General features: G+C 40.8%; 1 protein-coding gene across 4 annotated transcripts in view; it reads left to right on the top strand.

The window, feature by feature from the left end:
• Positions 1-27,253, top strand: part of LOC121447007 (SPHK1 interactor, AKAP domain containing) — a 153,963-nt gene that overhangs the window by 115,162 nt on the left and 11,548 nt on the right. For 3 of the 4 annotated variants that reach the window (XM_041649980.1, XM_041649982.1, XM_041649978.1), the window contains 4 exons: positions 6,855-7,110; positions 8,111-11,882; positions 24,982-25,167; positions 26,789-26,875. In XM_041649980.1, coding sequence (XP_041505914.1) covers positions 6,855-7,110; positions 8,111-11,882; positions 24,982-25,167; positions 26,789-26,875 — 4,301 coding nt within the window. The remainder of the gene's footprint in view (positions 1-6,854; positions 7,111-8,110; positions 11,883-24,981; positions 25,168-26,788; positions 26,876-27,253) is intronic. The other variant, XM_041649981.1, reaches the window with a different exon arrangement.

Raw genomic sequence — 27,253 nt, 5'->3', positions numbered from 1 at the left:
ATCCTATAGCATCATTCTTCTGTGGCTTATTTGCCCCTGAAGAAATACCAAATTAGCCAAGCTTGTAAGTCGAGAATGTGGCTTTTGGGATGGGAAGGAAGTATGCTGGCCCCAAGGAATAAAATCCCACAAGAAAGAATGTCATTAATAGTAAAGTAGGAATGAAAGTATTATATTCTTTGACAGATTCTTCTTTGTTGCTGTTGTCTAAACCATCACAACACTACTTTGAAGAATGCATTTAAAGCTTCTAAGTCAATTTGCAATGAAAGTACACACAAGGTTTGCTGTAACAATATATTCGCTGGTTCCAAAGTAGTGAGCATTTGCTGTGCACCAAAATATCAGAATCCTGGAAAGCCAGCCTTTATTCTGCCTTGATTCCAGAGACTTAGGGCAGATCTCTGTCTAATCTGTTTGAATTTTCTGACTGAAACATCAATATAATAATACTTTTCATTATCTGGATTTCTGGAGGGTGGGTATCGAGAAATGGCTCTAAGTTTTAAGTGTCCTTTATATTGAGCAAAACAATAATGATCAGAAAAAATTTCAAGTCTGAAGTTTGAAAGTATTTTTGCAGTGCTTACAGGCCTGTATTTCCTCTGCCTCTATGTCCAGGAATGATCTGCTCCCTACTTAAAGGATTTTTCTAGGAAAAAGTTCCTTAATATCATAAAGTAAACTCTAACTAGTTCTGGAAGTCAAAACTTAAGTGGAGAGCAAGCACTATTTACCAGCCCTTGGCCTGACAACATATCTATCTGCACATTAGTGCAATCATTTTCACTAATAAAACAAGAATCCCATAATATACAATAATTTACATCTTGTCAGCCAAGAGAAACAATCTTTCTGAACAACCAAGAGTTGAGATTTGACCCTGAAGGATTTGGGTATTTCTCAGCCTGAATTTATCTATCTACAAAGGAGAATGAATTAATTTCTACTTGGGAACATCAACTTGAGAAATGAAATTTGTACAAAGTACCTTTTATTCAAAATGAATTTTAGTTTTGTTAGAAAACATAGAGCAAAATTCTAAGAAACCCAACATCCTATAAAAAAAATTGAAACTATTTTTTTTCTCTCAGGTATCCTCTAAAATATGAGTTGCTTTATATTAAAATTGAAACATTTTAATAATCACTTTTCAAACAATGTGATAAATGAATCAATGAATAGGAAAACTTCGTTGCTTGGTAATCCTATATTCTTAATTCTGAAGCTAATAACAATGCTTTTTAACTATAAATTTTCCATGAATTCTACATAAATTATTTTCTATGACTTTAAATATACAACAATTGAAAACTTTATTCCTATCATCTTTATAAGACTAGATTATTTTTTACTGATGTGCTCAGCTGTAGCTAACATGAGCAATTTCAAGTATTAAAATCGGGAGGTACCAATTTTCTTCTCTGTATCCATGAAAGTTGATACTGATGTTAATTGGGCCTAGCCTTAAACTGAACTTGGAATATTTTGAATGACCTTATTTAGTATTCTTAATTAAACATAACTAGATGGACTGGAAACAGAAAAACCATGACTGAAAGTAGAATTAAGAACATAGAGTATGTATGGTTTCATGTAACTAAGCAAACACAGGGAGTAGAAAAGATGAAGGGACTTGATTCATGTTGAACAGGACATAGATTTTTCCTAGAGCCTCCTTCCTGCTTTCCCTGTAGGTCCTGTTTATCAGACACAGGAGACATTACCCTTTTGAGTTCAAGTTGACTACAACTACCATTCCAGCTTGTTCTCAAATGTCTCATTGAGTTCTTTTGGTTCTCATGTGTTATATATTCATTTCTTAACCCGTCACTCTCATTTGCGAAATGTACTGTTCAGCCTGGCCAGGCCAAGATTCACCCCTGGATATAGAGATGAGCTTCCTGTGGATTTCTCACACAGTAAATGAAGCAGAAAAATTCTACCTCACAGAGTATGAGGACAAAGTGGGTAAATTATGGTCACCAAAGGAGTAAAAATGTCCCATGGAATAGGTGAGAGTAAAGTTACCAATACTTTATTAAATATAACATAGTAAAGAATGTTCGAAGTACACCATGGTTGCAGGACACTCTAGAGTCTCCATTATCTGAGATGCTGAGGTGGGAGGACCACTAGAGGCCAGGAGCTTGAGCCCCATCTGGTAAAAATTCCATGCCAAAGAGCAAACAAAGTGTTCACAGTTTGTGCATCCTTTTCCCTACAATCTATCAGTGCCTGTCTCTAGATCTCATACTTCTTTTTTATCGGTCTCTCCATCACTTAATCTGTATCTCTTCACCTCTCGGCAGATTCCCAGGCCTCCCACAGCTACTATCTCATTTTACAGACACCACATCACCTGTTTTAGTGGGTCAGAAAAGTGGGAGCATCAGCAGCAAGGAACCTCATCTTAACCATCATAGCAAGTATCTACTTATTAAAGATATTCTGTGACTGTCTGGTTTACCCCCATTAAAACCAGTGGTCTGCTAAATCACAAGTAAGGATGTAGAGCCAGGCTTAAACTGTATGCTCAATTAGCCAGGGAAGTCTGAACAAGTCATCTTTAGGGATGACCTCACAATACACTCATGACTTACTAATGGCTTGGTCATACCGGGGTTTACAGTCATGAGCAAGTTAAGCATTTTGTTCCTATAAAGCTACTTTACAGTTATTTGTGGAACCTTATTGTCTATGTGTATTATTAAATATATATAAGTACAAACCCAGCAGTCCACATGCATGCATCTCAAACCACTAATGAACATGTACTGTGGCCATTCAAGAAAAATAATAACAAAAAACATTTCTTTTTTGTTTGTTTGTTAATTTTTTTCATTCAAAAATTTCCACTTCCTCCCCTCCTCCTATTCCCCTCCTGCTCTCCCACTCACCCTCCTCCCGCCCCCTCCCTCTTTAAGAGGGGGCAGGGAATCCTGCCCTGTGGGAAGTCCAAGGCCCTCCCCCCTACATCCAGGCCTGGGAAGCTTTGCATCCAAATAGAGTAGGGTCCCAAAAAGCCAATATATGTAGTAGAAACAAGTCCCAGTGCCTTTATCAATGGCTTCTCAGTCAGCCCCCATTTTCAGCCACATTCAGAGAGTCCGGTTTGATCACATGTTTGTTCAGTCCCGGTCTTGCTGGATTTGGTGAGCTCCCATTAGAACAGGCACACTGTCTCAGTCAGTGGACCAACCCCTCGCTGTCCTGACTTCCTTGCTCATCTTCTCCCTCTTTTGCTCTTCAACTGGACCTCGGGAGCTCAGTCCATTGCTCTGATGAGGGTATCTCTCTCTATCTCCATCCGTCACCTGATGAAGATTCTATGGTGATATTTGAGATAATCATCAGTGTGATAGTGGGGTAAGGCTAGTTCAGGCACCCTCTCCTCTGCTGCCCGAGGACCTAGCTGGGGACATCCCCAAGGACACCTGGGATCCCCTCTAGAGCCAAGTCTCTTGCCAACCCTAAAATGGCTCCCTTAATGTAGATATCTTCTTCCCTGCTCCTATATCTGCCCTTCCTCCATCTCCACCCTCCCACCTCCCCAAGCTCTCTCCAGTCTTTCCTTTCTCCCTTCTCTTTGTGAAGAAGGAGCGGTGGGCTGCGTTCCTACCCAGCTCCTGCATGGCTAGCTTTACACCCAAAATAACAACACACAATTGTATTCTTTTAAATACTGCCTGGCCCATTATATCTAGCCTCTTCTGGCTAACTTTCACATCTTGATTAACCCATTTCTAATAATCTGTGTAGCACCACGAGGTGGTGGCTTATCAGGGAAAGATTCAGCATATCTGACCTGGCGGCTGGCTCCATGGCGGTTGCCCCAGAGAGGAGAGGCATGGCGATTGCCTCACTTCCCTCTTCCTCCCAGAATTCTTTTTTGTCTACTCCACCCACCTAAGGGCTGGCCTATCAAATGGCCAAGGCAGTTTCTTTATTAACCAATGAAATCAACACAAAACAGAAGACCCCCCTTACATCATCTTTCAAAAACATTTCAATAGCCAGTAGTTAAATAAAATGTTAGAAAAATTAATTACTTTCTGTTCCTGTTTGATTTCTGGTGCTACAATAACACCACCTATCATGGAGGATAGGGTTAAGGTTTTAGCTGACACATTTAGGTAATAGTCGATCATTGAGGGACAGTAGAGCAGGAGCTAAAGCAGAAACCACAGAGGAATGCTACCCACTGTCTCACACTCTTAGCTTTCTTATATAGCCCAAGTGCACCTGCCTAGGGATGGTGCCACCCATAGTATGCTAGATCCTCTCTCATCAGTCATTGGTCAAGACGATCTCTCACCAATGTGCTCACAGGTCAGTCTTACTGAGGTAAAGTTAACTTGGGGAGAGGGTCCCTATTCCCAGTTTTGTGACTCAAGACTGAGTTGACAATAAGAGCTAACCGAGACACTTGGGTACAGAAGCAGATATGCTGAGAATGTTATCATATGCAACAGTCCTGTCTACTCCTGTGGCTGTCCTCCCTGTGAGATAAGGATGTGATTAGCCACACATGCATGAGTTTGCAAAGGCCCAGGTGTAGCCTTTCTTCTTTTCAAACTTCACAGAAGCCTTCTGTGAATACTGGGTATTTCTTGTGGAGCATGATTTAGTGTAACTGGGTAGAATTCTGAAATTATGCATTGCAAAAGAGCATCCAGAAAAGGCTGAGACATCAAGTCCACATCCCACACTTTTAAAGGCAAGGCTATGTGCCACCATCTTTAAAAAGCAGTTCTGATCACAAATGTGCATAATGAAATTCTGTCCCTGCAAACTAGGAGCTCCCAAGCCCTTCTGTAAATGATTGACTTCTTTATTTTAAAATCATCTTTCCTACAATGACTCTAGTTACAATATTCAGCCAAAAGTGGATACATGACACACAGATAAGAAAACGCTAAACTGCTTCTGGAAACAGCTTATGGGTGTCTATATGCCTGTATTCTTTTCCATGGTCTTGTGCTCCCCAGAAATAACCACAACCAGCATTAGACCCGATTTGCCAGCCACAGATGAGCATCAGATTGAAACATCTCTTATGCCTGTATTCTTTTCCATGGTCTTGTGCTCCCCAGAAATATACCCGATTTGCCAGCCACAGATGAGCATCGGATTGAAACATCTCTTTTGAAAAGTGACCATTCAGACATCAAATATTTATTTCCAAACATTTCTAATTCTACTTAAGGATTGAATTTCTCCCCTGTCCATTAACTCTTGTATCCGTTTGGAGATATTTCCCCTGAAATCTGCTATAAATCTATATATTATTGACATTATGAAAAGTGAAACTGTGGGGGCTGGGGCAGTAACTCAGTGGTAGAGTGTTTGTTGTGGAGGCATGATGGCCTCTGTTGAGATCCCCAGCACTCAAGTAAAGGACACGTGTTTCAAGGATACACCTATAATCTCAGTGCTGGGAGGTGTGGCCATAGCAGTGGGCAGGTCCTGGAGACTCACTGACCCATCTAGCCAAAAAGAAAAGGTCCAAGTTTAGTGAGAGACTATGTCTCAAAAGCTGTGGAGGTGGGGAGTGACAGAAGATTATTAATTACACCCAATGTCAACCTCTAGCTTCCACAAGAGCACTGACATTCCTGTGAATATATGCATATATATATGAATATATATACATACACACACACACACACACACACACACACACACATATACACCCTCCACCCACACATACAGAGAACTGTGCACAATCTTTTGTTGTTGTTGCTTTGGTTTACTGGGTATCTGTTCAGGAGAAACGAAACGTTTGCTGCTCTTTTAATGGAAAGAGCATGAGTAATGAATATGAATCCAGAAGAACAACCAGGTGGTCCATGACTCTGAGCATACCTGAGGCATGAGCCCATCACTCAGGCCCCTTTGTCACTGGCCTGGAAAGGAATGTGTGTTGTGCTGTAAAGATCATCAGACCTCTCTTAGTGAGCATCTTTATATTTTATGTTGGCTCCTTCAAGAGAGTAACACCAAAGTGAAGCCTGCATATAGTTGAAAGGACGATTAACTCCATAGCCAAAACACTAACAGAGGCCTTATTGACTACTATAGAGATAACAAAGAACAATATTCTGAGAAAAGGTCTCCATTTAAACAAGAGAGGCAGTCCAGAAGCCCAAGAACCCCTTCTATAAGCTTTCAGCCAAGCTTCCTGACCCAAGCCCTAGCCTACTTCCTACCCCTAAACATTTAGTCCAAGAAACATATTACTGTGATTTTTCCCCATATGACATGTAACTCTCTTTGTAAACCTCTCTCCAGTTTTATGACCAAATAGTATTTTATCCAAGGACCTGAGAACCATGCCTTAAAACCAGCTCCCCTCTCCCATTCTAGGAGAGAATGGGGTACTGCCATCTGTAGGCCACTGGCTCCCGAGTAGACAACATTTTACTTTTCTTTTGTGTAAAGCCAATTAGCAAACACAACCGGCCTTAAATCCACATTGCTTTTGTTTCCTCCCAGTGATGGCCTGGGTTCTGTTCTCACTCTGCTTATTTCAATAAAGTTGAATGAAATCTTCCTTCCCTATTCAATTTTGAACAGTTTGGTTTTCTGCTTTGATGAGGGAAATCTCAGCTATATGAGACAGATAATTGTTTTCTTTTAAGGAAAGCTTTCTTCTAAATGCCCTCTGTTCCAAAATGCCATATGATGCTTTTTTTAAAACAGTTTATTGGCAGGAGCTCTGAAGATATTTCCAATATTTTTAAGAGCCCTTCTCCTTTTCTCAGAAGAGCTTGGGAAAAAGAATACGGTCACCCATGATCATCTTTTATTGCCGTTTTGGAGAAAGTGCCTTCTTTTCTGTCTGCTTTCAGTGCCCTTGGCTGCCTGATATCTGCTTGGTCCAGTGTGCAAGAGGAAACAGACCAAACAGTACCAACTGCATCATCTTTGAGATCAACAAGTTCTTAATTGGTCTCGAAGTGGTGCAGGAGCGCCAGCTCCACCTGGAGACCAGCGTCTTGAAGCTGGAGGATGACACAAACTGTTCTCTGTCTTCAATTGAGGAAGATTTCCTTACCGCCTCTGAGCACATGGAGGAGGACATCGAGGCGGAGGAACACAGGAGTGGTAAGACGTTACTGATAAAGCAAGCATGTTCCCCGACCCACAGCATTGGCAGAGGGAGTCCAGCAAAGTTTCAGGCCACGTCAATTTAGCTGATGCCTCACACTCTCTACTTGGTCAGGTTTAATGAAACAAACAATATAAAGAGAACACTGGTGAACATGCTGACTAATGTATTTAAGGCAGCTTAATGGCTGGATGCATGCTGGCTCCCAGAAGATGCCTTAGGGATGCTGAGGGAAATCTGTGTGCTCTAAAGGGAAACCTTTCTACCCGCCAAGAAGTTTCTTCTGAACAGGAAAGTTAGTTTCCCTGAAACTTCCAGAAATGCCAGCATTACCAAGAGAAACCAAGTTGGCCTGGCTTGGATTTGTATCCCAGAATTTCACTTTGAGACTCTGATACCTAAGACTTCTCTCTGATCTCTTTTAAGCCTTGGTTTCTAAAAGTGTTTACAATTAGTGGTGTTTGTGAGACAAGAAGGGAAAGAGGGAGGAAAGTGCTCAGCCATCATTTACGTCTACTGACTCATTAGCAAACTCAGGGTCCCTTTTCCCACCTCAACCCCCAGAGAAGAAAATTGCATAAAGTGTTGCATTGTTGCTGAGGCAGGTCCTGTGCACTCCTTAGTACAAATCTTTGCAACAAAGCTCCTATGAAACTCTTCTTCTTGCCCCCTTGTCCCCACCCCTTCTCTCTCCCTTCCCTGCACTGCAATTTCCTGTGCCACTTCCCCAAGGAGAAATGACAGCAAGCCATCATTCCCAAATATATCTTTCCTCTCCCAATCCCCGCATTAAAGGAGTGTTATAAGGCCACACTGCAAAGCAAAATTCAACATCTGTATCAGATTTACTTTAAAGGAGGCAACAGTCACAGTGCTGTACTAAAGACAGGGGGTGGAGAGCTGGAAGTAAATTTAGAAAGTAATTGTTAGTTTAGGCCCATTAGAATCTGCTATCCAAAACGTAATGACGGTCCTCCCTCATTTTCTCTTTACTAGGTTTCGAAACTATAAACGTGTCAGCTAATGTGTTGGAAAATAAAAAGCCAAAGGAAGCTACTCAGGAAGGATGGGATTACCACAAGGAAAAGTTGCATTGTTCTTTAGGGGAAAAACAAACTAGAAAACACCGTACACCCATGAAAACAGAAGGGCCAAAGGAAAACATAGCAGAGAACACACCCTTGCAAAGTGTCAATCCTTCAGCCAGGTCATTCCGTGGGAAAAGTGAAGTGGCAGGGGCCAATCAGCTGGCCACAAACCAAGCGTATCCAGAAAACATCAAAGGAGAAACAGAAACATCTCAGATGCTGTTTATCCCTCGGGATGCTTATCTCTCCATGGTTAAGAAAGAGGGGCTTTCTTCCTGCGAAACAGTCATTGAGCAGGGTAGCAACCCCAGAGATCATGGTGGCCTGCAAAATTCTCTTCCTCCTGTTCAAAATGAAAAAGCCACCACGGGCGAGTATGCTACAAACTTAGCAGAATCGGTGCTGCAAGATGCCTTCATCAGATTGTCTCAGGCGCAACCGACACTCCCCGGGGAATCTTCGGTTAGTTTCTCTGTGGGAAGTGCTCTGCTTCCCAGTGGCTGTTGTACAAAAGATACAGTGGTCCCTCGTTCATGGGATGAGCTCCCCAAAATTGTCATTGTGCAGAGCCCAGAAGGTAGTGACGCTGCGCTGGAGCCAAGTGTCTCCTGGCCTGAGACGGAAGTTTCTGTTGAAACCACAGGCATCCCTTCTGGAGAAGGCTCCCGCAGATCCACTCAGAGCGCCCTAGAAGTTGCCCTGGCTTGTGCAGCCACGGTCATTGGAACCATTTCCAGTCCGCAGGCCACAGAAAGACTCACCATGGAACAGGAATCCCTGATATCCAGCTATACCCAGAGAGGCAGTGGGGTACAACAAACTCAAGTGCCACAAGTACTCATGGAACCGTCTCTAACTGAATACTCCTTTCCGTCAGCTCTGTGCGGCATGACTCAGGTGGCAAGCGCTGTTGCTGTCTGCGGCCTGGCTGAAAGAGAAGAGGTGACATGTTTTGTTGCTCCAAGTCACGTCTTGGCCACCTCTGGGGCTTCTGAAGAAATATCCTCAGCTGAAAGTTTAGTGACAGAGAGGAGCACGGAGCTGGGGAAGGAAGCCATTGCAGAGGCTCTGCTCAGAGAGGCTGCTTTAGTCTTAGCGCGACCTGATGCGTCCGGCAGCATTGGAGACCTCCTGGACTCTGTGAAAAGGAGAGTCGTAGAAATCACTTCCAGAACCCAGAGCCTAAGCAAAGAGAACACCCAAAGGAATGAACTGGCACAGACCCTGGCCAACGTCATCCTCAAGCATTGCATTGATGAGGTTCACCAGACACACTTAACAACTCGCCCCACTGATGAAAGACATCCCCGTGGAATTCTTGACCCCTTAATGGAAAGTGTGAACCAGCTTCTCCACAACGTGATCTGCTTCACGTTCAAAAAGATGAGTCACGTTGTAACACCCAGTGACCATCCCACTTGCCTTTCTGAAGAGACCCTCAGGTGGACAGAGGCAGAACCCTTAGGTTGCCAGTCATTTGATCAGGCTGCTGGTCAAACAGAGGCAAAAGCTTCAGCATGTTCCGGCAACCATTCTCTTAGCAATGTGCATGGCACTGGCCTTGTCAGAGGTGATCTTGTTGAGGATGCACCTCCGAAGCAAAGCACGGGTGGAGCAAGGTCGGGGCTTTGCAACAACTCCAGGCTGCCATCTGAATTCTCATGCTGCCACAGAATGCTTGGTCCAGCTGCTAAAACATCCCCCAAGGAAGTAAACCTGAAAACGCTTATGGGAGAGGCCTCAAAGAACCCTGACTACACACTCAGTTTGGATGGCAAAGAACAGAGAGCCTCTACGGAAACAGGAATGTCACCCAGAGCAGTGGAGAGCTGTGGTGGCTCCCAGGAGACTGAAGACAGCCTTGTTCTAAGCACCCAAGAGAAACACACCTGGGCCACTTCCATAAACAACGAAGTTCAAGTTAACCGATCCTTGTTAGGGGATGACCTGGTGTTCCCTGCTCAGTCTACACTACAGGCAAAGCAGTCCGAGGTCTACTGCATCACAGACTTTGCCGAAGAATTGGCAGAAACTGTTGTCTCCATGGCAACCGAAATTGCTGCAATCTGCCTTGACAACTCCAATGGAAAACAGCCATGGTTTTGTGCTTGGAAAAGAGGGAACGAGCTTCTGGTGGCGCCCAATGGACCATGCCGATCCTTGAAGAGGAAGAAGGAGAACTCAGGCGGTGGAAGCACTGTGAGGAAGCACAAACCACCTCGCCTCAGCGAAATCAAGAGGAAAACAGACGAGCATCCAGAGCTGAAAGAGAAGCTGATGAACAGGGTCATGGATGAGTCCGTGAACCTTGAAGACTCTACAGACTCCGTCAGCACGTTCGCAAATGAAGTGGCAGCCAAGATCATGAACCTCACAGAGTTCTCCATGGTGGATGGAGTGTGGCAAGCCCAGAGCTGTTCCCGGAATCGGTTCCTGGGAGGTGATAGGTGGAACAGGCTGAAGGCCTCCAGCTGCGAAAGCATTCCTGAGGAGGACTCTGAAGCCAGGGTCTACGTTAATAGCATGGGTTTAATGAGTACCTTAAGCCAGCCCGTTAGCCGCGCCAGCTCAGTCTCCAAACAGTCCAGCTGTGAGAGCATCACCGAGGAGTTTTCCAGGTTCATGGTGAAACAGATGGAAAACGAGGGGAGGGGATTTGAGTTACTGCTGGATTACTATGCTGGCAAAAATGCCAGCAGTATTCTGAGCTCAGCAATGCAGCAGGCATGCCAGAAAAATGACCACCTCAACGTGAGGCCGAGCTGCCCCTCTAAACAGTCCAGCACAGAGAGCATCACTGAGGAGTTCTACAGGTACATGCTGAGGGACATCGCCAAAGAAAGCAAAGATGGCACCTCCTCCAGACGAAGCAGCCATGACTGGACCACAGGCTTGCTGTCTCCTTCGGCCCGCTCCCCGCTGTGTTACAGACAGTCATCTATGCCTGACAGCAGGTCCCCATGCTCCAGATTAACTGTAAACGCACCTGTCAAAGCCAACTCCTTAGACGGCTTTGCCCAAAACTGCCCTCAAGATTCGCTAAATGTACAGCCAGTCAGTAGGTTTTCCTCATCTGGTCTCTGCCAATCAGACTCCTGCTTATATCGCAGAAGTGGGACTGACCAGATCACAAACATGCTCATTCATGAAACATGGGCCACCTCCATTGAGGCTCTCATGAGAAAGAATAAAATTATTGTGGATGATGGCGAGGCAGCAGGTGTCAGTCCTGGTCCTGTTTCAAGTGGCTCTTCTTTGAAAGTAGAGAAGGGTGCAAACGGAGTAGCTGCCAGCAGAGGACACAGTGGGCCAGCTCTGCTGGTACAGGAGTGGGTTGATTACCAGAGAAAGGATGCTGATACTGAAAACAATCATTCCCCAGTGTCATCTCTGAGCAAAACAGCTCCTGGTAAGAAACTGGATGGTTTTGATCCTAGAAAAGAAACCTCTTCGTGCCACGATGCCGTTGTTCTCAAAAGCCCCAGGCAGCCGCTTTGCTCAAGAGACGTACCTTTGATTCAGATAGAGACAGATCATAAAGAAGAGGACATTGGAGAACAAGAACCTATCCTTCCCCAAAGTGGCTCCCTAGAAGAAACAGAAGGGCACCAACCTGAAGAAACCCTCCCAGATGTGGCCAGAGGTGGAGATGTGGCCCTGAGCAACTGCCAAAGCTGTTGGTGAGTTGATCATCTCTGAGTCCCAATAGGTGCATGTTCACCACAGTTTACATCTCAATCAGTATTCTTCTAAGTCAGTGGTTTTCAACCTGTGGGTCATGACTCCTTTGGGGGTTCAGACAGTCCTTTCACAGGGTTGCATATTAGATATTCTACATATCATACATTTATTTACATTATTATTTATAACAGTAGCAATATTACAGTTATGAAGTAGCATTGAAAATAATTTTTTCTTTGGAAGTTACCATAACATGAGGATCTGCATTAAAAGGTTACAGCATTAGGAAGTTGTGAACCACCATTATAAATCTTAGGTAGGAATATAGGGATGTTATTGATGTACAAACAGAATTCCGGAGGCAATAAATGACCTCGGTAGACCCCTGTGCATGCATAAGAAGGGAGACATTCCTCTCACCTTATCCACTGACATTTTCTCTACCTTTCCCATGGCTGGGCCTGCTGTAATTGTAGGGGTACAAGGCCCCTCTTGTGCCTGCTGTTTTATTTTGTTTAGAAGCCTGATCTTTTAGTCTCATCCAAGAACAGTAATCTCCCTGGTCAACTTATGGATATACATTCATAAACCTATAATAACTCGGCTCAACATGCTATATTTTTAATGCATAACTCATACACCAGGAAGCAAAGTGAAGTCATCCCCACATCCAAGGCCATCAGGTCACACCTGACCCCTATAGTTGGTGTTCAACTAAACTTCATGAATGAATGGTTATTATGAAAGCAGGAAACCATTCTGGACCTAATAACGTTCTGGTTCACCTTGCTGTCACAGAAAAAAAAATCTTTTAGGCTAATCCAAATATATTTTGTAATTAACTGTGAACATTAGTTGGAGCGTTTCCTCAGTATTAGATTACTGAGGCAATACTGAAGTAGAACAGATAGCTGATTATTTGGAATTCAAAGGCTTATTTTATTCTATAATCATGGCATAATATAATATCTGCCTACTGCAAAAGAAAGAAAGGCAGAAAGGAAGAAATGAATGGAAGGAGGGAGAAAGGGAGAAACCAAAGGAGGGAAGGAGGGAGAAGGGAGGTTTGTTGAATAACTTACTTTTTATCTTCCAAAACAAATTGAATTCATTTATGTAACAGAAGAATCATGGTGTCACTCTTCTTATTAAAACAAGTGCTCCAATGCTTCGGTGGCTTTTGAAATTATTCGTGGTGGTTTTCAATCAGAAATAACACTAATAAGTAGCAGCAATTGTTTTTCTTTTGGAAAGAGATTTAATTTTAACTTAGGAAATTGAGATTAAATTTTTGGCATCTCTTCTCTAAAGAGTTTCGTTCCTGACTTATTCTAAGAATTCTCTGTCAGGACCCTGTGTCCCACGAGTGCCAGCTCTTTGGGTGCACAGGGTGCATGCATGCGTAGTCTCTCTCTGGAAGCTGTCATTTGGACAGTGCTTCTTCAGGAGATTGTACATGCAGCAGGAACGAACTTCCGGGGTGAGGTAAGAATTCCCCTCAGGCTGCACAAGAAATATGAGTTTCTTTCCTAACTTCAAGTGCCTGCATACTACTCACAGGGGACTGTTGTATCAATCCTCTATTTTTAGCCCACAATTAAAGTTTAGTGAAACGGAAAATTCCAGCTTTAGAAACATATAGTTTGAGAAATAACCAGGGCAGTCTTTTCAGAAATGTGTGCCTACATGTTCATTATTTACAAAGAAATAAGAATATATATATATATATATATATATATATATATATATATTAACACAGCAATCACCAAATGTCAACAGTTCTCAAAGTCTGTGTTGCATTTACTCCTAAGCAGAAGAGATCCATGTTGGGGTATTAAAACACCACCATCGGAGAGGGTTTATACATGGGGTTTTTGGTAGAGAGTCCAGTCAAACATAAGAACTGCCTGTTAAGATAGTTAGTGCTAAGAACTTTCAAGTTGGATAGAACCACAGAAGCACAGAAGGAGAAGAGAGAACAAAAACATAAGGACCAGAAACTCAAAGCTAAGACTCACGAAGAAGGTCAAATACACAAAGAAACAAGGTTTCATCAATAATTGTTTTGCTACAGACAATATTCATCAAAGATTTTGCTCATGGGACTATAGAGACATATCAGAGCTAAAGACACAGTATAACCAACATGTCACTTTTCAGAAATTTACATATAGAAATACATAAAAAAGAGATTCCAGGAACCTGACTTAAAGTCAGCAGACATCAGGAGATGTTTAATCAGTGAAGGTGACCAAACTAGAAAGCATCTTGAACTCATATCCAATGGTTGTAGTTATAGCTGTAGACCCAATCAGACAATGATTCTCATTATAGAGTTTTAAATTAAATGTCATTGACATTACTACTAAAGCAGATTTCATCTGGAAAAGTTGCAAACACTTCATACTCTGCATGAATGAGACCATAGCTGACTCAGATTCTTATTCCATATAGTCACCCAAGCATTCAACCTCTTGCTCCAGGGTGTAGATATATGATTCTGTTTCTCATCAAATAAAGAAATAGAATGTAGAATATCCCAGAAATCCAAGGGTTGGCTCTAAATGCAAAATGCAGAGGACTAAGAATAAATAGGGTATCATTTTTGTTTTTGTGGGGAAATATAATCATCATAAAACATGAAGTACACTACCTTTTTTATTAAGTATACTTATTTTTACTGAAAAACAATAAAGAGGGAAAAATCTTTTCATTTTTATTGAAAGAGATGATTTGAAAAGTTAGTTAATTTGTTTATCCATCTGTCTATTACACTGCCTTAAACTATATCAATTTGAACTAGTTTCCTAACATCTGTCATTCTGGTTTACTCACCCAGAAATGGGAATGATAATGTAATTCTTAAATTTTAAGTATGATTTATATACAAAACTCTTAATTCAATACTTCACCTATTATGAATATTCAATAAATTCACCTTGTTATTATTACTATGGTAGTACCATAGCCTTCATTTCAGGAGATGTCTCTTTCCCCAAGGGGAAACCTGTCATGAGAAAAGTGAGAGATTTATTGAAATAAAAGAATTCCCAGGATTGGCAAGCAGAAAAGTAAGTCACAGTTCAGTTACATTTGCTGAACTCAGAGTTGCTATCATGAGATTTGATTTGTCAAAATAGCTGACAACAGAGTTTCATTCTCCATGGAAGAGTTCAGCCCACTTCCACACAGGAGTAGGGCATGTGACATAGGCAGTCTCAGTGTTGTTTGGAGGTCGAGAAAGATTTTCTCCTGAAGATATTTTCAGGCTCTTCTCTGAAGGACATCGTCGTGATTCTTTAAAATATGGTTAAAATTCAACACAATGAAATAAAAACCACTTTCTTACTCTTACTTTTATATTACTTGATAAAAGAGTCACAGATGAAGATCCATTGTGGAAATCACTCCCAAATGGAAATATTTGTTGACTGTTAGCACCATATTTTGAAGATGTATTGGTGATAGTGCTTGATTCTTTAAAGTGGCTTTTGTCAACAGAATAAGATAAGTCATAGACTATCAAAGCATATTTCTAAAAGACACACCCAATAAATGAAAACTATCTAAAATGGTAAAATTCAAATGTTCTTATGTATTGACAAATTACTCATAAGCATGGGACTGACCTAATAAGGCAACACAACTTCAAGGGGAAAAAAGATCTCTCAAAATTCAGCAGTAAGACAATGAACAACATATTAGAAATAGATGAAGCTTCAAGAGTTAAAGGCTAGATTCCCAGCAAGTAGGTATAGTCATTACAAAAAGATTCCATCACAAAGGCTTCATGTAAACTTTGTATCCACATATTCTTGGATTCCTTATTTGACTACATTATTGGGAAGTGATGTAAACTTAGATTGTCTAGTTGGAAGAAATAGGTTGCTTGAGAAGTGTCTGGGATATTTATATCTTGTATTTGTCAGCCTCCTTACTTACCTCCTTTTTTGTCAGGAAAAGAGCCACTTTGCTCTACCACATGATACTCTTATGATGTCAGCTTCACTATGGATGAGCCCCAAAGCACAAAAACCAAGTATCCACAGACTGAACCCTCTCAAACCATGAGTTTAAGTGAACCTGTCCTCTTTTAATCATTTCTCTCGGGCATTTGACACAATGACAAAAGGCTAACACAATGCTCAGCTATCATATGCCTTTAAGACATTTCAAACAATCAAATACAGTAAATATCTAGTAAGATGAATAAAATCTAAACCACTGACAATACCAAGCCCTGGCTAGGATGTCATATGTTACAAACCATTAGTACAATGGATGACCACTTTGGAAGATAGTTGTCAGTTTTCTTTCAAAAGTAAGCAATTGATGTTCATAGAAAAAGAGAAAAAGAAAATCTGTGTGGGTCTTTAAGTCAACTTTGTTTCTAGTTACCAAAACATAGATAAACATGTCTTTTGTTTTAGTTACTTTTCTATTGATGTGATAAAACACTATGACCAAAACAACTTACGAAAGAAAACGTTTAATTGGGTTTGTGACTTCAACAGTTAGACTCTATAATGGTCTGATAAACAGACACACTTGAGATCTGTAATTTTGATCTAGTGGGATGAATCCTCCTACCACTCCTCTTTAATATATTCCTGGAACAGCCCCATAGGATGAGGAAATGGGCGTGCAGATAAGTGTTGTGCGAATTAATAACTTACATTTTGCCGATGATAAAGTACTAATTGCTGAAAGTCCAAATGAACTGCAGACCATGATAGAGTTGTGGAAATGAATGAAAATAAAAATAAACATCAAGAAGACTGAGATATAATACATGGAAAGGGCCCACAAGAATTCTAACATTAAAATAAAGAATCAGAACCTCAAACAAACAGTCAACTTTGTCTATCCCAGAGAAAACCTCAGTTCAAAGGAGGCAATTATTTCAGATGTCAAGAGGCATATCGGAATAGCAAGGACTGCCTTCCAGGCACTAGGGAAAGTTTGGTCAGCAAGAGACATAAAGACAATGACAAAATTGGAAGTATATGAGACACTTGTCTTGAGCTGCCTTCTTTACAACTCTAAAACCTGGACAATGAAAGGCTCCTCAGAACAGTGGCTGGATGTGTTTGAGATGCATATGTCAGGAGGATTCTAGGTGTCACACAAAGAGATAGGTTGTGCAATGATGATATTAATGAACATCTTCATCTACAAAAGGAAGTAAACTACAGGATACGGCAACAGCGGTTGAGATACTTTGGCCATGTTATGAGAATGAATGGCAGCAGATGCTCAAAGATAACACTGCTTGGAGGCATGTATGGGATAAAGCAAAAAGGAAGGCCCTAAAAATAGTGAATAGAGAGCAAAAAGGAAGAGTGTGGAATCTTAAGTATGACAATAATTATAAGCACCTAAAACCACTCAGTCCTATGATAGGAACAACTAGAGAACGGCCATAAACAGACTGCCCATGCATGCTTAAGCACTGCTAGGGCATAAATAATGATGATGATGATGAGGAGGAGGAGGAGGAGAAGGAGGAGGAGGAGGAGGATAATGACTCTGAATGATGTAGTATTAAATGGATCTGCACCACTGCCATGGTTGAAGTATCTGATCTCAAAATCATAGATTAAAAGTCAAATCACCACTGCAAAAAGAAGCTCTTTGATGAAATGTGAGAGCTACAATTATCTATGGACATATGCTGATGGATGCTACAAAGTAGTCCCACACTAGCTCAAAACTGAGCATAACAAAGAGATATTTATTTAGGGGTAGACTCACATATCACAGTCCTCTGCACGAAAGGGGAAGAAGAACTGAATCCAGCAGCAGAGGAAGAGAGAGTGCAAGCTTTACTGCTGGTTTTATAGTATAAGAGGTCAATCTGCGTTGGTGGTATAGTTGGTGAGCATAGCTGCCTTCCAAGCGATCACTTCCAAGTGGGCTGGTATCTTAAAGGCTATTGACTGAAGAAGTTACCACAGTACCTCCTCCTTTTGTCTAAATAAGCGAGTTCTAAGCCTAAAACAAAGCTATATACAATAACAATAAATATCAAGTATAAAAATTAGAATTACAACCACCATAAACAATTTAGCATCCTAAGAAGTCTAAGTTTTATAGTTGAAATGGCTTGGCCAAATCATAAAAGAAATGTAACTATCTAGTCTTCAACCCCATAGAAGACCTGAGAAGGGATATAATACTACTTGAGTAAACAGGAAGTGCAATCAAGCAGCTTTCAAAATGTCCAGTAAATGAAAGAGACAACTGGGTACCTGGGTAATCACCCAAAGTCTCATTTGCAACATTAGAGCAATCAACTTTGGCTAAGCCCTAGAGTAACTGACAGACCATTTTCAGAGGCAGGAAAAATTTTCAAAACTGTGTAGTGATAGGAGCGGCGGGGCTGCGTCCCCAGCACCCCAGCCGCCTGCTAGCTTAGGCCCGAAATAACAACACACAAACTGTATTCATTTAAACACTGCTTGGCCCATTTCTATCTAGCCTCTTCTAAGCTAACTCTCGCACCTGGTGATGGAGGAAGATCATTGGCTAATAAAGGAACTGCCTTGGCCCATTTTATTGGTTAGAAGATAGGTGGGGGGGGGGAGTAAACAGAACAGAACGCTGGGAGGAAGAGGAAGTGAGCTCAGACTTCACAGCTCTCCTCTTGGTAGCAGACGCCTCAGAGACGCCATGCCCCGCTCCCGGGCAGACACATGCCATGAAGCTCCGACCCAGGATGGACATAGGCTAGAATCTTCCCGGTAAGACCGGTTCTCACAGATTATTAGAGATGGGTTGATCAGGATATCAGAATTAGCCAGTAAGGGCTAGAGCTAAAGGGCCAAGCAGTGTTTAAATGAATACAGTTTGTGTGTTGTTATTTCGGAGCATAAGCTAGCCATGTGGGCAGCTGGGGTGCTGGGGATGCAGCTCCGCTGCCCCAATTACTACACACCTGGACTAGCCCATTTCTAATATTCTATGTAGCACAGCTAGGTGCGCTTACTGGGAAGATTCTAGCCTACGTCCATCCTGGGTCGGAGCTTCATCGCGTGTGTCTGCCCAGGAGCCAGGAACATGGCGTCTCTCTGAGGTGTCTGCTCCCAAGAGGAGAGCTGTCGAGTCTGAGCTCACTTCCTCTTCCTCCCAGCATTCTGTTCTGCTTACTCCACCCACCTATGTTCTAACCTATGAGGGCCAGCCAAGCAGTTTCTTTATTTTTTTAACCAATGACCTTCCTCCATCAAAACTGTCTTACCCTGTCTTGGAAAGGTTTGGTAGTATTTTTTCTTGTATCATGCTTGTCCTATCTGGATACCATGCATTTTGTCAGTAGTCAAGGCATAGGATGTTCTTTGGTCAAAGGCCAGTTTTGCCAAGTAGAAAACAAGCTCCAAGTGGAGTGTCTTCAGTGCCCAGTATTCTCTCAGGAATAGATCAGTGTCTGCTCCTGGAAGCACCAATTACTTCAAGAGAATGATAGGCATCTAAGAGGCTCCTTATAAAGTTTGCCTGCCATTTGGGCAAGAAACTGCTCTTGCCTGGACTGCTTGATGGTATGCTGGATGAACTGGACATGCAGGACCCACAGAAAAGTGATTGCTGAACATTCCAAAAGATGGGATGGTCCCTCAGGGTTCCTGCTTCATTAAAGAGCCTGTCAGACATTCTACAGGATACAGAAGAAAGTGCCTGAAAAACTAACATTAGAGGTGAAACAGTCTTTCAGATTTCCTGCTTCATGGAAAAGTCTGCTAGACCTTATGGGCCTGTAGGCTGAAGGCGGGTGCCCCAATGTTACAGAAGAACTTTGGGTGACTGTCCAGGAAGCAAGCTGTCTCTGTCAATTCTAGAGTTTTGGAAGTTGCTTACAATGTACTTCCTGTTTATTTAGGTAACATTATATCCCTGTGGGGTCTTTGATGGAGTTGAAGGACAGATAGTTATACTTTTCCTTAGTTATGATAAAAGATAGATTAGATATAAAACTTTAGACTCACAAAGATAGAATAAATGATAGAATATTTTCCTTAATTTGCCAAATGTAAATGGACTAAATATTATAACTGTAATTCTTGCCTGATAACTATTTTGTTGTATGTAATCTTGTTATGTTAAGGTGAGATGAAAGAGGGGTGGTTTTTGTCTGATGATGGTTTTTCTCTTTGCCCTGTAAGACATCCAGCCATATTCACTCTGTAATTTCCCAAACGTTTTTTTGTTAACTTTAAGTAACAGTAACTCATAATAAAAACAACCTCTCGAACTGCAAAAAAAAAAAAAAAACAAAAAAAAACACAACTTTCTTTTTAATTAGACTGAAAAGGGGAGGTAATGTGGGATTCCCCTCTGTATTCTATGAATATGTTTTATTGCCATTGATTAATAAAGAAGCTGCTTTTGGCCAATGGTTTAACAGAATATAGGCAGGCTGGAACGATAGAGAGAGAGAGTAGGCAGAGTCAAGGAGATGCCATGTAGCTGCCAAAGAAGAAAGACACGCGTGGGAGCCTGCTAGAAACTTGCCAGTAGGCCAAGACCTCATGGTGATGCACAGATTAATAAAGGTGGGTTAATTTAAGAAGTAAGAGATAGCTAAAAATATGCTTAAGCTATTGACCAAACAGTATCATAATTAATACAATTTCTGTACAATTATTTCAGGTCAGGGCGGCAGGGAAACAAATAAGCAGCCTCTGCCTACAGACATAGAATAAGTATTTAATATTCTAAAGAATAAAGCATATTAGCTTTTATTAAATAAAAATCATTTTGGGACAAGCGATATGGCTCAGTGGGTACAGATGCTGGATGCCAACTTTGACAACATGAATCTAACTTTCTGGACCCACATAATAGAAGAAGACTAATTCCTATAAGTTGTCCTCTGACCTCTCTATATATTTTATGGCAAACATATATTGAATAAATTTAAATAAATAAAACCAAAAAAAAAACAAATTTTGTTCAAACAAAATCTCAGAGCACATACCACTAGGATAATATACCACTATGTAATAAGTGTAAGCAGAAATGTGTAGATTAATAAAAATGAATATTAGCAGTGATTTGACTATAGATAAAGGAGAAAGAATCACAAAGATCAACAGGGTAGACTAATACAAAACACAGTCTTTTCATCTTATTTTGCATTTCTTCAAAACATGCTATTTTAAGTAGAAAGTATTTATTTTATGGCAAATGAAAAACTAAAATATATGACATTTGTGGCATAAAGAACAGGAAAAGGAAAATAGAAATATGTTGTGTACAGGCCTTCCATAACATCATTGTTATAATGTAACCTGACAGTAAGCTATACACTGAGTATAAATGCCAAAAATTCTACAATAACTACTAAAAATATGAAACAAAGCACTATAATTGTAAATTAATAGTGGAGATTAAAAACAAAAGTCTAAAACTTTCTCAGTTAAATAAAAAGAATCTAGAGTGAGGGTTAAAAAGAAACTAAGAACATATGGGACAAATAGAAAAACAAGATTTTTATTTAAATCCAGCCTTATTGATAGTCACATTAATTATCCGTGATCTAAACACTTTTAACTTCAGTTAAAAGGCAGAGATTATACTTTTGTATAAAAAAGCAAAACCCTAACACAAGCTGTGTGGAAGAAATGATCTGAAATATAAAGTTGCAAATGGGTCAAGAGTAAAAGGATGGAAAACAAGAGAATTTAAGGGCCAAATAGCCCTCAGGATACAGAGCATTACTGGGGATAATGATATTTTATAAGCTATATATATAGTTTATATAATATATTTAATTTTATAAGATATTTATAAGCTAATGGGGGTCAATCCATCCAGTATACAGTCCTCTTATATATAGAGCCACCTAAGTAACAAAGTATCAAATGGTAATTTTAAAGGCTAGAAGGAGAACTAGACACAGTACCATATTGGAAATTTAACATTCTTCTCTTAGTAATTCATGAAATAATAAAAATATAAAAACATGCTACAAATGTGTGTATATATTTACAATAGAAGCAACAGCAAGGATGTTTCCAGACAATAGGGCACACGCAAGCAATGAACTCAGAGATAGGACAACAAACACAAGTCCAGCTCTTGCTCCATAACAGCATAATCTAGCATAGAAAGGGGAAAGCAGACGGGAAATCCCACCCCTGGCTAAAGAGCTGCTGGGAGAGGAAGTGCTGGATTTCTCTATTGGTGCAACCCTATTTGCATCACACCAGGGCCACCATCACTCCCAAGACCAGCTCGACAACAAACTGGACTCATGGGAAAAGAAGGGATAAAAAGAGGACGATGTCTCAAAGTGGGGAAGGAGAAATAGAAAGATGGAGAGGGAGGAAAGTGGGGAATTGGAAGAGGAAGGTAAAGACATTCAAAATATACTGTATGAAATTCTCAAACACTTATTAAAATATTGATTCTAAAAGAAGCAACATTCACAATCAGCTTAGTTTATACAATTTAAGAACAGCCTACCCAGCAATACAACTTTGGGGTATATACCAAAGAATGCTCAATTGTGCCACAAGGACATGTGCTCACCTATGTTCATAGCAGCATGGTTTGTCACAGCCAGAACCTGGAAACAACCTAAATGCCCCTTGACCAAAGAATGGATAAGGAAAATGTGGTACATTTACACAATGGAGTACCACAAAGCAGAAAGAAAAAAATAATAATAACATCTTGAAATTTGCAGGCAAATGGATGGAGCTGGAAAACTTCATGTTGAGTGAGGTAACCCAGACTCAGAAAGACAATTATCATATGTACTAACTATTCAGTGGTTTGTAAACATAAATCAAAGAAAACCAGCCTACAAATCAAAATCCCAGAGAACCTAGACAACACTGAGGATGCTAAGAGAGACATACATGGATCTAATCTACATGGGAAGTAGAAAAAGACAAGATCTCCTGAGTAAATTGGAAGCATGGGGACCTTGGGAGAGGATTGAAGGGGAGGGGAGAGGCAGGGAGGAATGTAGAGCTCAATAAAAGCAATTAAAAAAAAAAAAGAGCAGCCTACCCCAACAGCAAAGTATAGATATTTTTCAGATGTACTTAAAACATTTTTCATGATGTATCATATGCTAAAAAGGAAGTCAATACATTTAAAAGAATTTAGAACATAAGGAATATGTTCTCTGATCATGCTTAAATTAACTCTAAAGTTAATGATAAAGGATTTATACAAAATCTTCCATAATAATTAGACATCATTATATTTAGAAATTAGCAAATTATTTGTTGATTACAAGGAGAGTTAACTCCAAATGAAAACTTATTAAATTTATTAAAATTTGTTAAAATTAAAACTTATTAAAATTTGTGATATGATGGTAATGCTTCTTAAGAAAGATGTCTATAATTTAAAATGTTTCTGGTTTTCTTTTTTTAAAATCAGAACAGCTTATTATCTGTGTACTAAGTGTCCATCATTAAAAACTAAAAACGATCAGGACCAGTGCAAGAGTTCCGTGGGTCAAACCTGAGCTTGATCCCAGGACTCACACAGCAGAGGGAGACCGACTCTTGTAAACTGTCCTCTGACCTTCACACCCACGTGTGGCACAGGCTCACCCACACACTAACATACACAAAGTAAACAAACAAATGCAAGCAAAATCTTTTAAAGGATTATCAAATTAAATTTTTAAAACTTAGCTGAGAGTAAATCATCAAATGGAACTGTGTTTCGGTGATTGTAAAAAATCAAGGGAGAAAATTATGCTGTTTTTACCTCAAAGACTGGTGAGTATATGCACCTGTATGCATTCAACATTCAAATAAAATATATAAGAAGTAAAAATGTCTGCTCTCATTTCTTCTTCCTAAGGGTTTCCTATGGTCATAACTACCTGGCATCAGCTGTCTGTTCAATCTGCTGCCTTCTACCTGGGCCGAGAGATTTCTACTTTACATTTATGACGATGGCTTAAAATAAACACAGTTGGGTTATGTTAAAAGAAAAACTGACCTAAGGAAATCTCATGACCGTGACACAGATGGTGCGTAGGCGTGTGAGATAAAAATCAGAACACTCGGCTTGTTTTCAACGTGGAGATTGGACAGCTGACTCTGGCATGGCCACAGTCCTCTGAAGCTCCTATGGGAACGGAGGGGTCAGAATGGGGGCTGCTGGATGACATACATCTGCGCCCCGCTTCTGTGTCATTCACCCGCCAATTAGTGAGGCTCTACGCTTCTCCCGAAAGCAAACAAAAAGTAGCACTCTGGGTAATCATTACTGGTTCTGAATTCCTATTTTATGGCACAGATGTGAGGCTTGCTGTAAACAGAGCATGAAATTGAGATAAAATAAAATGTGCTGACAGACTTATTTGTTAACCTGGATATTCCATGTCAGACGCTAGGGCTCAGCTCCCTTTTTAGCAAGAACTATCCTGCAGTGAATTTTTCTATAGTATAATAAGGAATTGGGTCCAAAATTGTTTTTCAACTGGGTGAATAAAAAAGGCCAGAACCTCTCCTCTGTTGCTGTATTTAGTTCATTCCTACATTTTTTTTTTTTTGGAACTAACACCATATCCTTGACCACATCATTCATTCTCTTTTACCCTGCTCAAATTTCAATATTGTGGTAAGGAAAGCCAGTTTTATTAAGGGGAGGAACACACAAAAGACAGACATACCACGACACCATCCCTGTCCCCACTGTTGTCAGAGGGCACTTGCTACCAGGCCTGAGCACATAAAGCAGAAGGCAAAACCCAACTCCCTCAAGTTTCCCTTTGACCTCCTCAGGTCCTTTGGCATGTGTGTACTAACACCCCCACCCTGCCACACACACATAAATACATATGATAAACACCACTATACCTCAATGATTCCTTTCAACCTACTTTAAAAACAAATAAATCTAGTAAACAGTGTTAAATGGAAGATATAAGAAAGCCAGTGGAGTTTAGTTTCAAGAAGAAAAGTGGTACTCAGCTTCAAAGGGAGCAACCATTAACAGTAAAATTCCACTAGATCCAACACCATGCCTGGTGTGTGGAGATGTAGGCTCACGGGAGCCCAGTGTGGACTCTGAGAACAGCTCCCTGTTGCACCTCCTCTCTTGGTAATATTGTCTTGATGTCTGCAGTGACAGCCTCAAGAACAGAAAGGAATCAGAAGCAGAAGTCTTGAAAGAAGCCAGGCCCCTGGAAGAACCCCCCAACCCTCCGAGCAGCAGCGAGGAGAGTACAGGAAGCTGGTCCCAGCTGGCCAATGAGGACGACAACCCAGACGACACAAGTAGCTTTCTGCAGCTCAGCGAGCGGTCCATGAGGTACTTCTTCCTCTTTGTCTTGACTTCCTAATAAGTCAGCTTCAATCAAGATTCCAAAAATGTTTCTTATAGTTCAGTGCTAGGTATCCTTAATTGAAAAGCAAGAAAGCAAGAGAGAGAGAGAGAGAGAGAGAGAGAGAGAGAGAGAGAATGAGATCTAGTTACAGTTGAGGCTTGAATTACCTTGGATACCTTTAAGAGTAAACTGTGTTCTCTTTCTCAAAAGTCACAGCAAGAACATTCAGTGCTAAAAACTGTGTGTTTGTTTTAATGGAAGCTAGTGTTACAATTTATCAGGTTGAGCTGTCTTTCTGATTTATTCGTATTTCAGATGCAACATAGGTTGGATTTACACAAAGCCAAGTGTCTCCACACTGTGTGGTGGGGTTCTCCCTGACCAATCCCTTCCCTTATCTTCGCTGTCCTCTGTATGGCTTCTGGAAAAGCTAGAAGGGAGCATCTGGCTGTAACTGCTAAAGTGATCTTTTGTGTACAAAGCCTTTTGACCCCCTTTAGATCCCAGACTGTCCAAAGAGGCCTGCTGCCAAGTGAGATCAAAACACCTGAGTATAGAAAAAGGATTTTCCAAGTTCTATTTCTGGCAGGGCAGTACAACCTAAGATTTAGGAACATTTTACATTGAAGAAGTGGTCCCAAACTTCAAATGTTTCCACAAAATGTTGGAAAACAGATTTAAAAAATGATAACTTCAATATTTGGACACTGAGTGTCAGATTTGAGGCTGTAACTTTCTCCTTTAGTTTTGCCGAAAACTTCAGATAAGAGAATTCAAGTGGAGAGCCTTTTTGGTGACTCACACAATTCCTGAAGGAACAAAGCCCCGTTACATGACACACTAGAAGTTACTACTGCAAAACCCGGCTTGGGAAAGATGTTTCTGGAAAATACAGATTGTGTGAGGAGACTCAGTGAGTCTGGTAAAAAATGGATAGGTTCTATTTTGCAAGTACTAAAAATTGTCTCAATGGTACTACATTTCAGAGAGTTTATTCCAGGCTCCTAAGTAAACCATATGTTGATTATGCAACTTATAATAGTGATATTATGTGAGATATTCTTCCTCTCTGAGACACAGATGTCACATGTTGCTCATTCTCTGAGGTGGAAAAGCTTACCCAACTTTGTATGTAAATTCTATAGTTCTCTAGGGAAACAAGAAATCAAATGTTTGTTCTGTAAAATTCTATGGAATCCCCTAAGAAAAATCTTCCATATAACAAAGGGAGGCTGTGGCTCCTTGGCTTCTTTCTAGATACAAGGAGCAGACAGATAAGCATTAGGGTGTTTTTAATAGCCAAATTTTCAGGAGTATATTCAACTGAATAAGCATGCCCAATAGCAAAAAGTCTTCTTGATGAATACCCTCTTTCTTTACCACTGGAGAAATTACAAGTCACTATCAGTATTACTATCATAAGCATATTTGGCTTCTAACTTTGTCTTTAATTTATTTGAACATCAATACCAATACAGAAGGTCAGACACAAATCAATTGTGCCCTCAAGAACAATGACGGGCCCTTTCTACAAGGGAACATCGGTGTCAGCAGGGTGGCCAAGGGTGGTGACAGGCATTAATATGTAAACTTTTGCTTTGTCAGCAATGGTAACAGTAGTGCCACTAGCAGTCTTGGCATTATGGACCTGGACATTTATCAGGAAAGCATACCATCTTCTCCCATGATTAAGTAAGTAGCCATGTGATTCAGTGCCTGGCAGCACCACTCCAATTCCATCTGGCACTCCATCGTGGTCATGAAGGTTGTGCCCAACCACCAACTCATTATGTCTGTGCCACTGTGGTTCCATGTCGCTGGAGGACTGAGACCTAGAATAGGACCCAACCAATCACTGTCTGCTTTCTTGGCTTCAAACATGTCCCTTAAAAAATAGCCATTGCAGATAAAGCTTACCAACATAATCAGAAAGATATATCATCTTACCTATTTTGATTTACAGAAACAACTAGCAAAAAAATCCATTCAAATTGTGCCATGCCTCCCTCAGAAGACTATTCAGTAACCTTTGCTAGAAAACACAGTCATTTCAGTAAACTTGGATATGGG

The sequence above is a fragment of the Microtus oregoni genome, unplaced genomic scaffold (genome assembly GCF_018167655.1).
Source record: "Microtus oregoni isolate MIOR12 unplaced genomic scaffold, Mior012 000004F_ref0000308, whole genome shotgun sequence".
NCBI lineage: Eukaryota > Metazoa > Chordata > Mammalia > Rodentia > Cricetidae > Microtus > Microtus oregoni.
The sequence above is the reverse complement of the archived record's forward strand: the minus strand, read 5'-3'. Positions and strand labels throughout refer to the sequence as shown.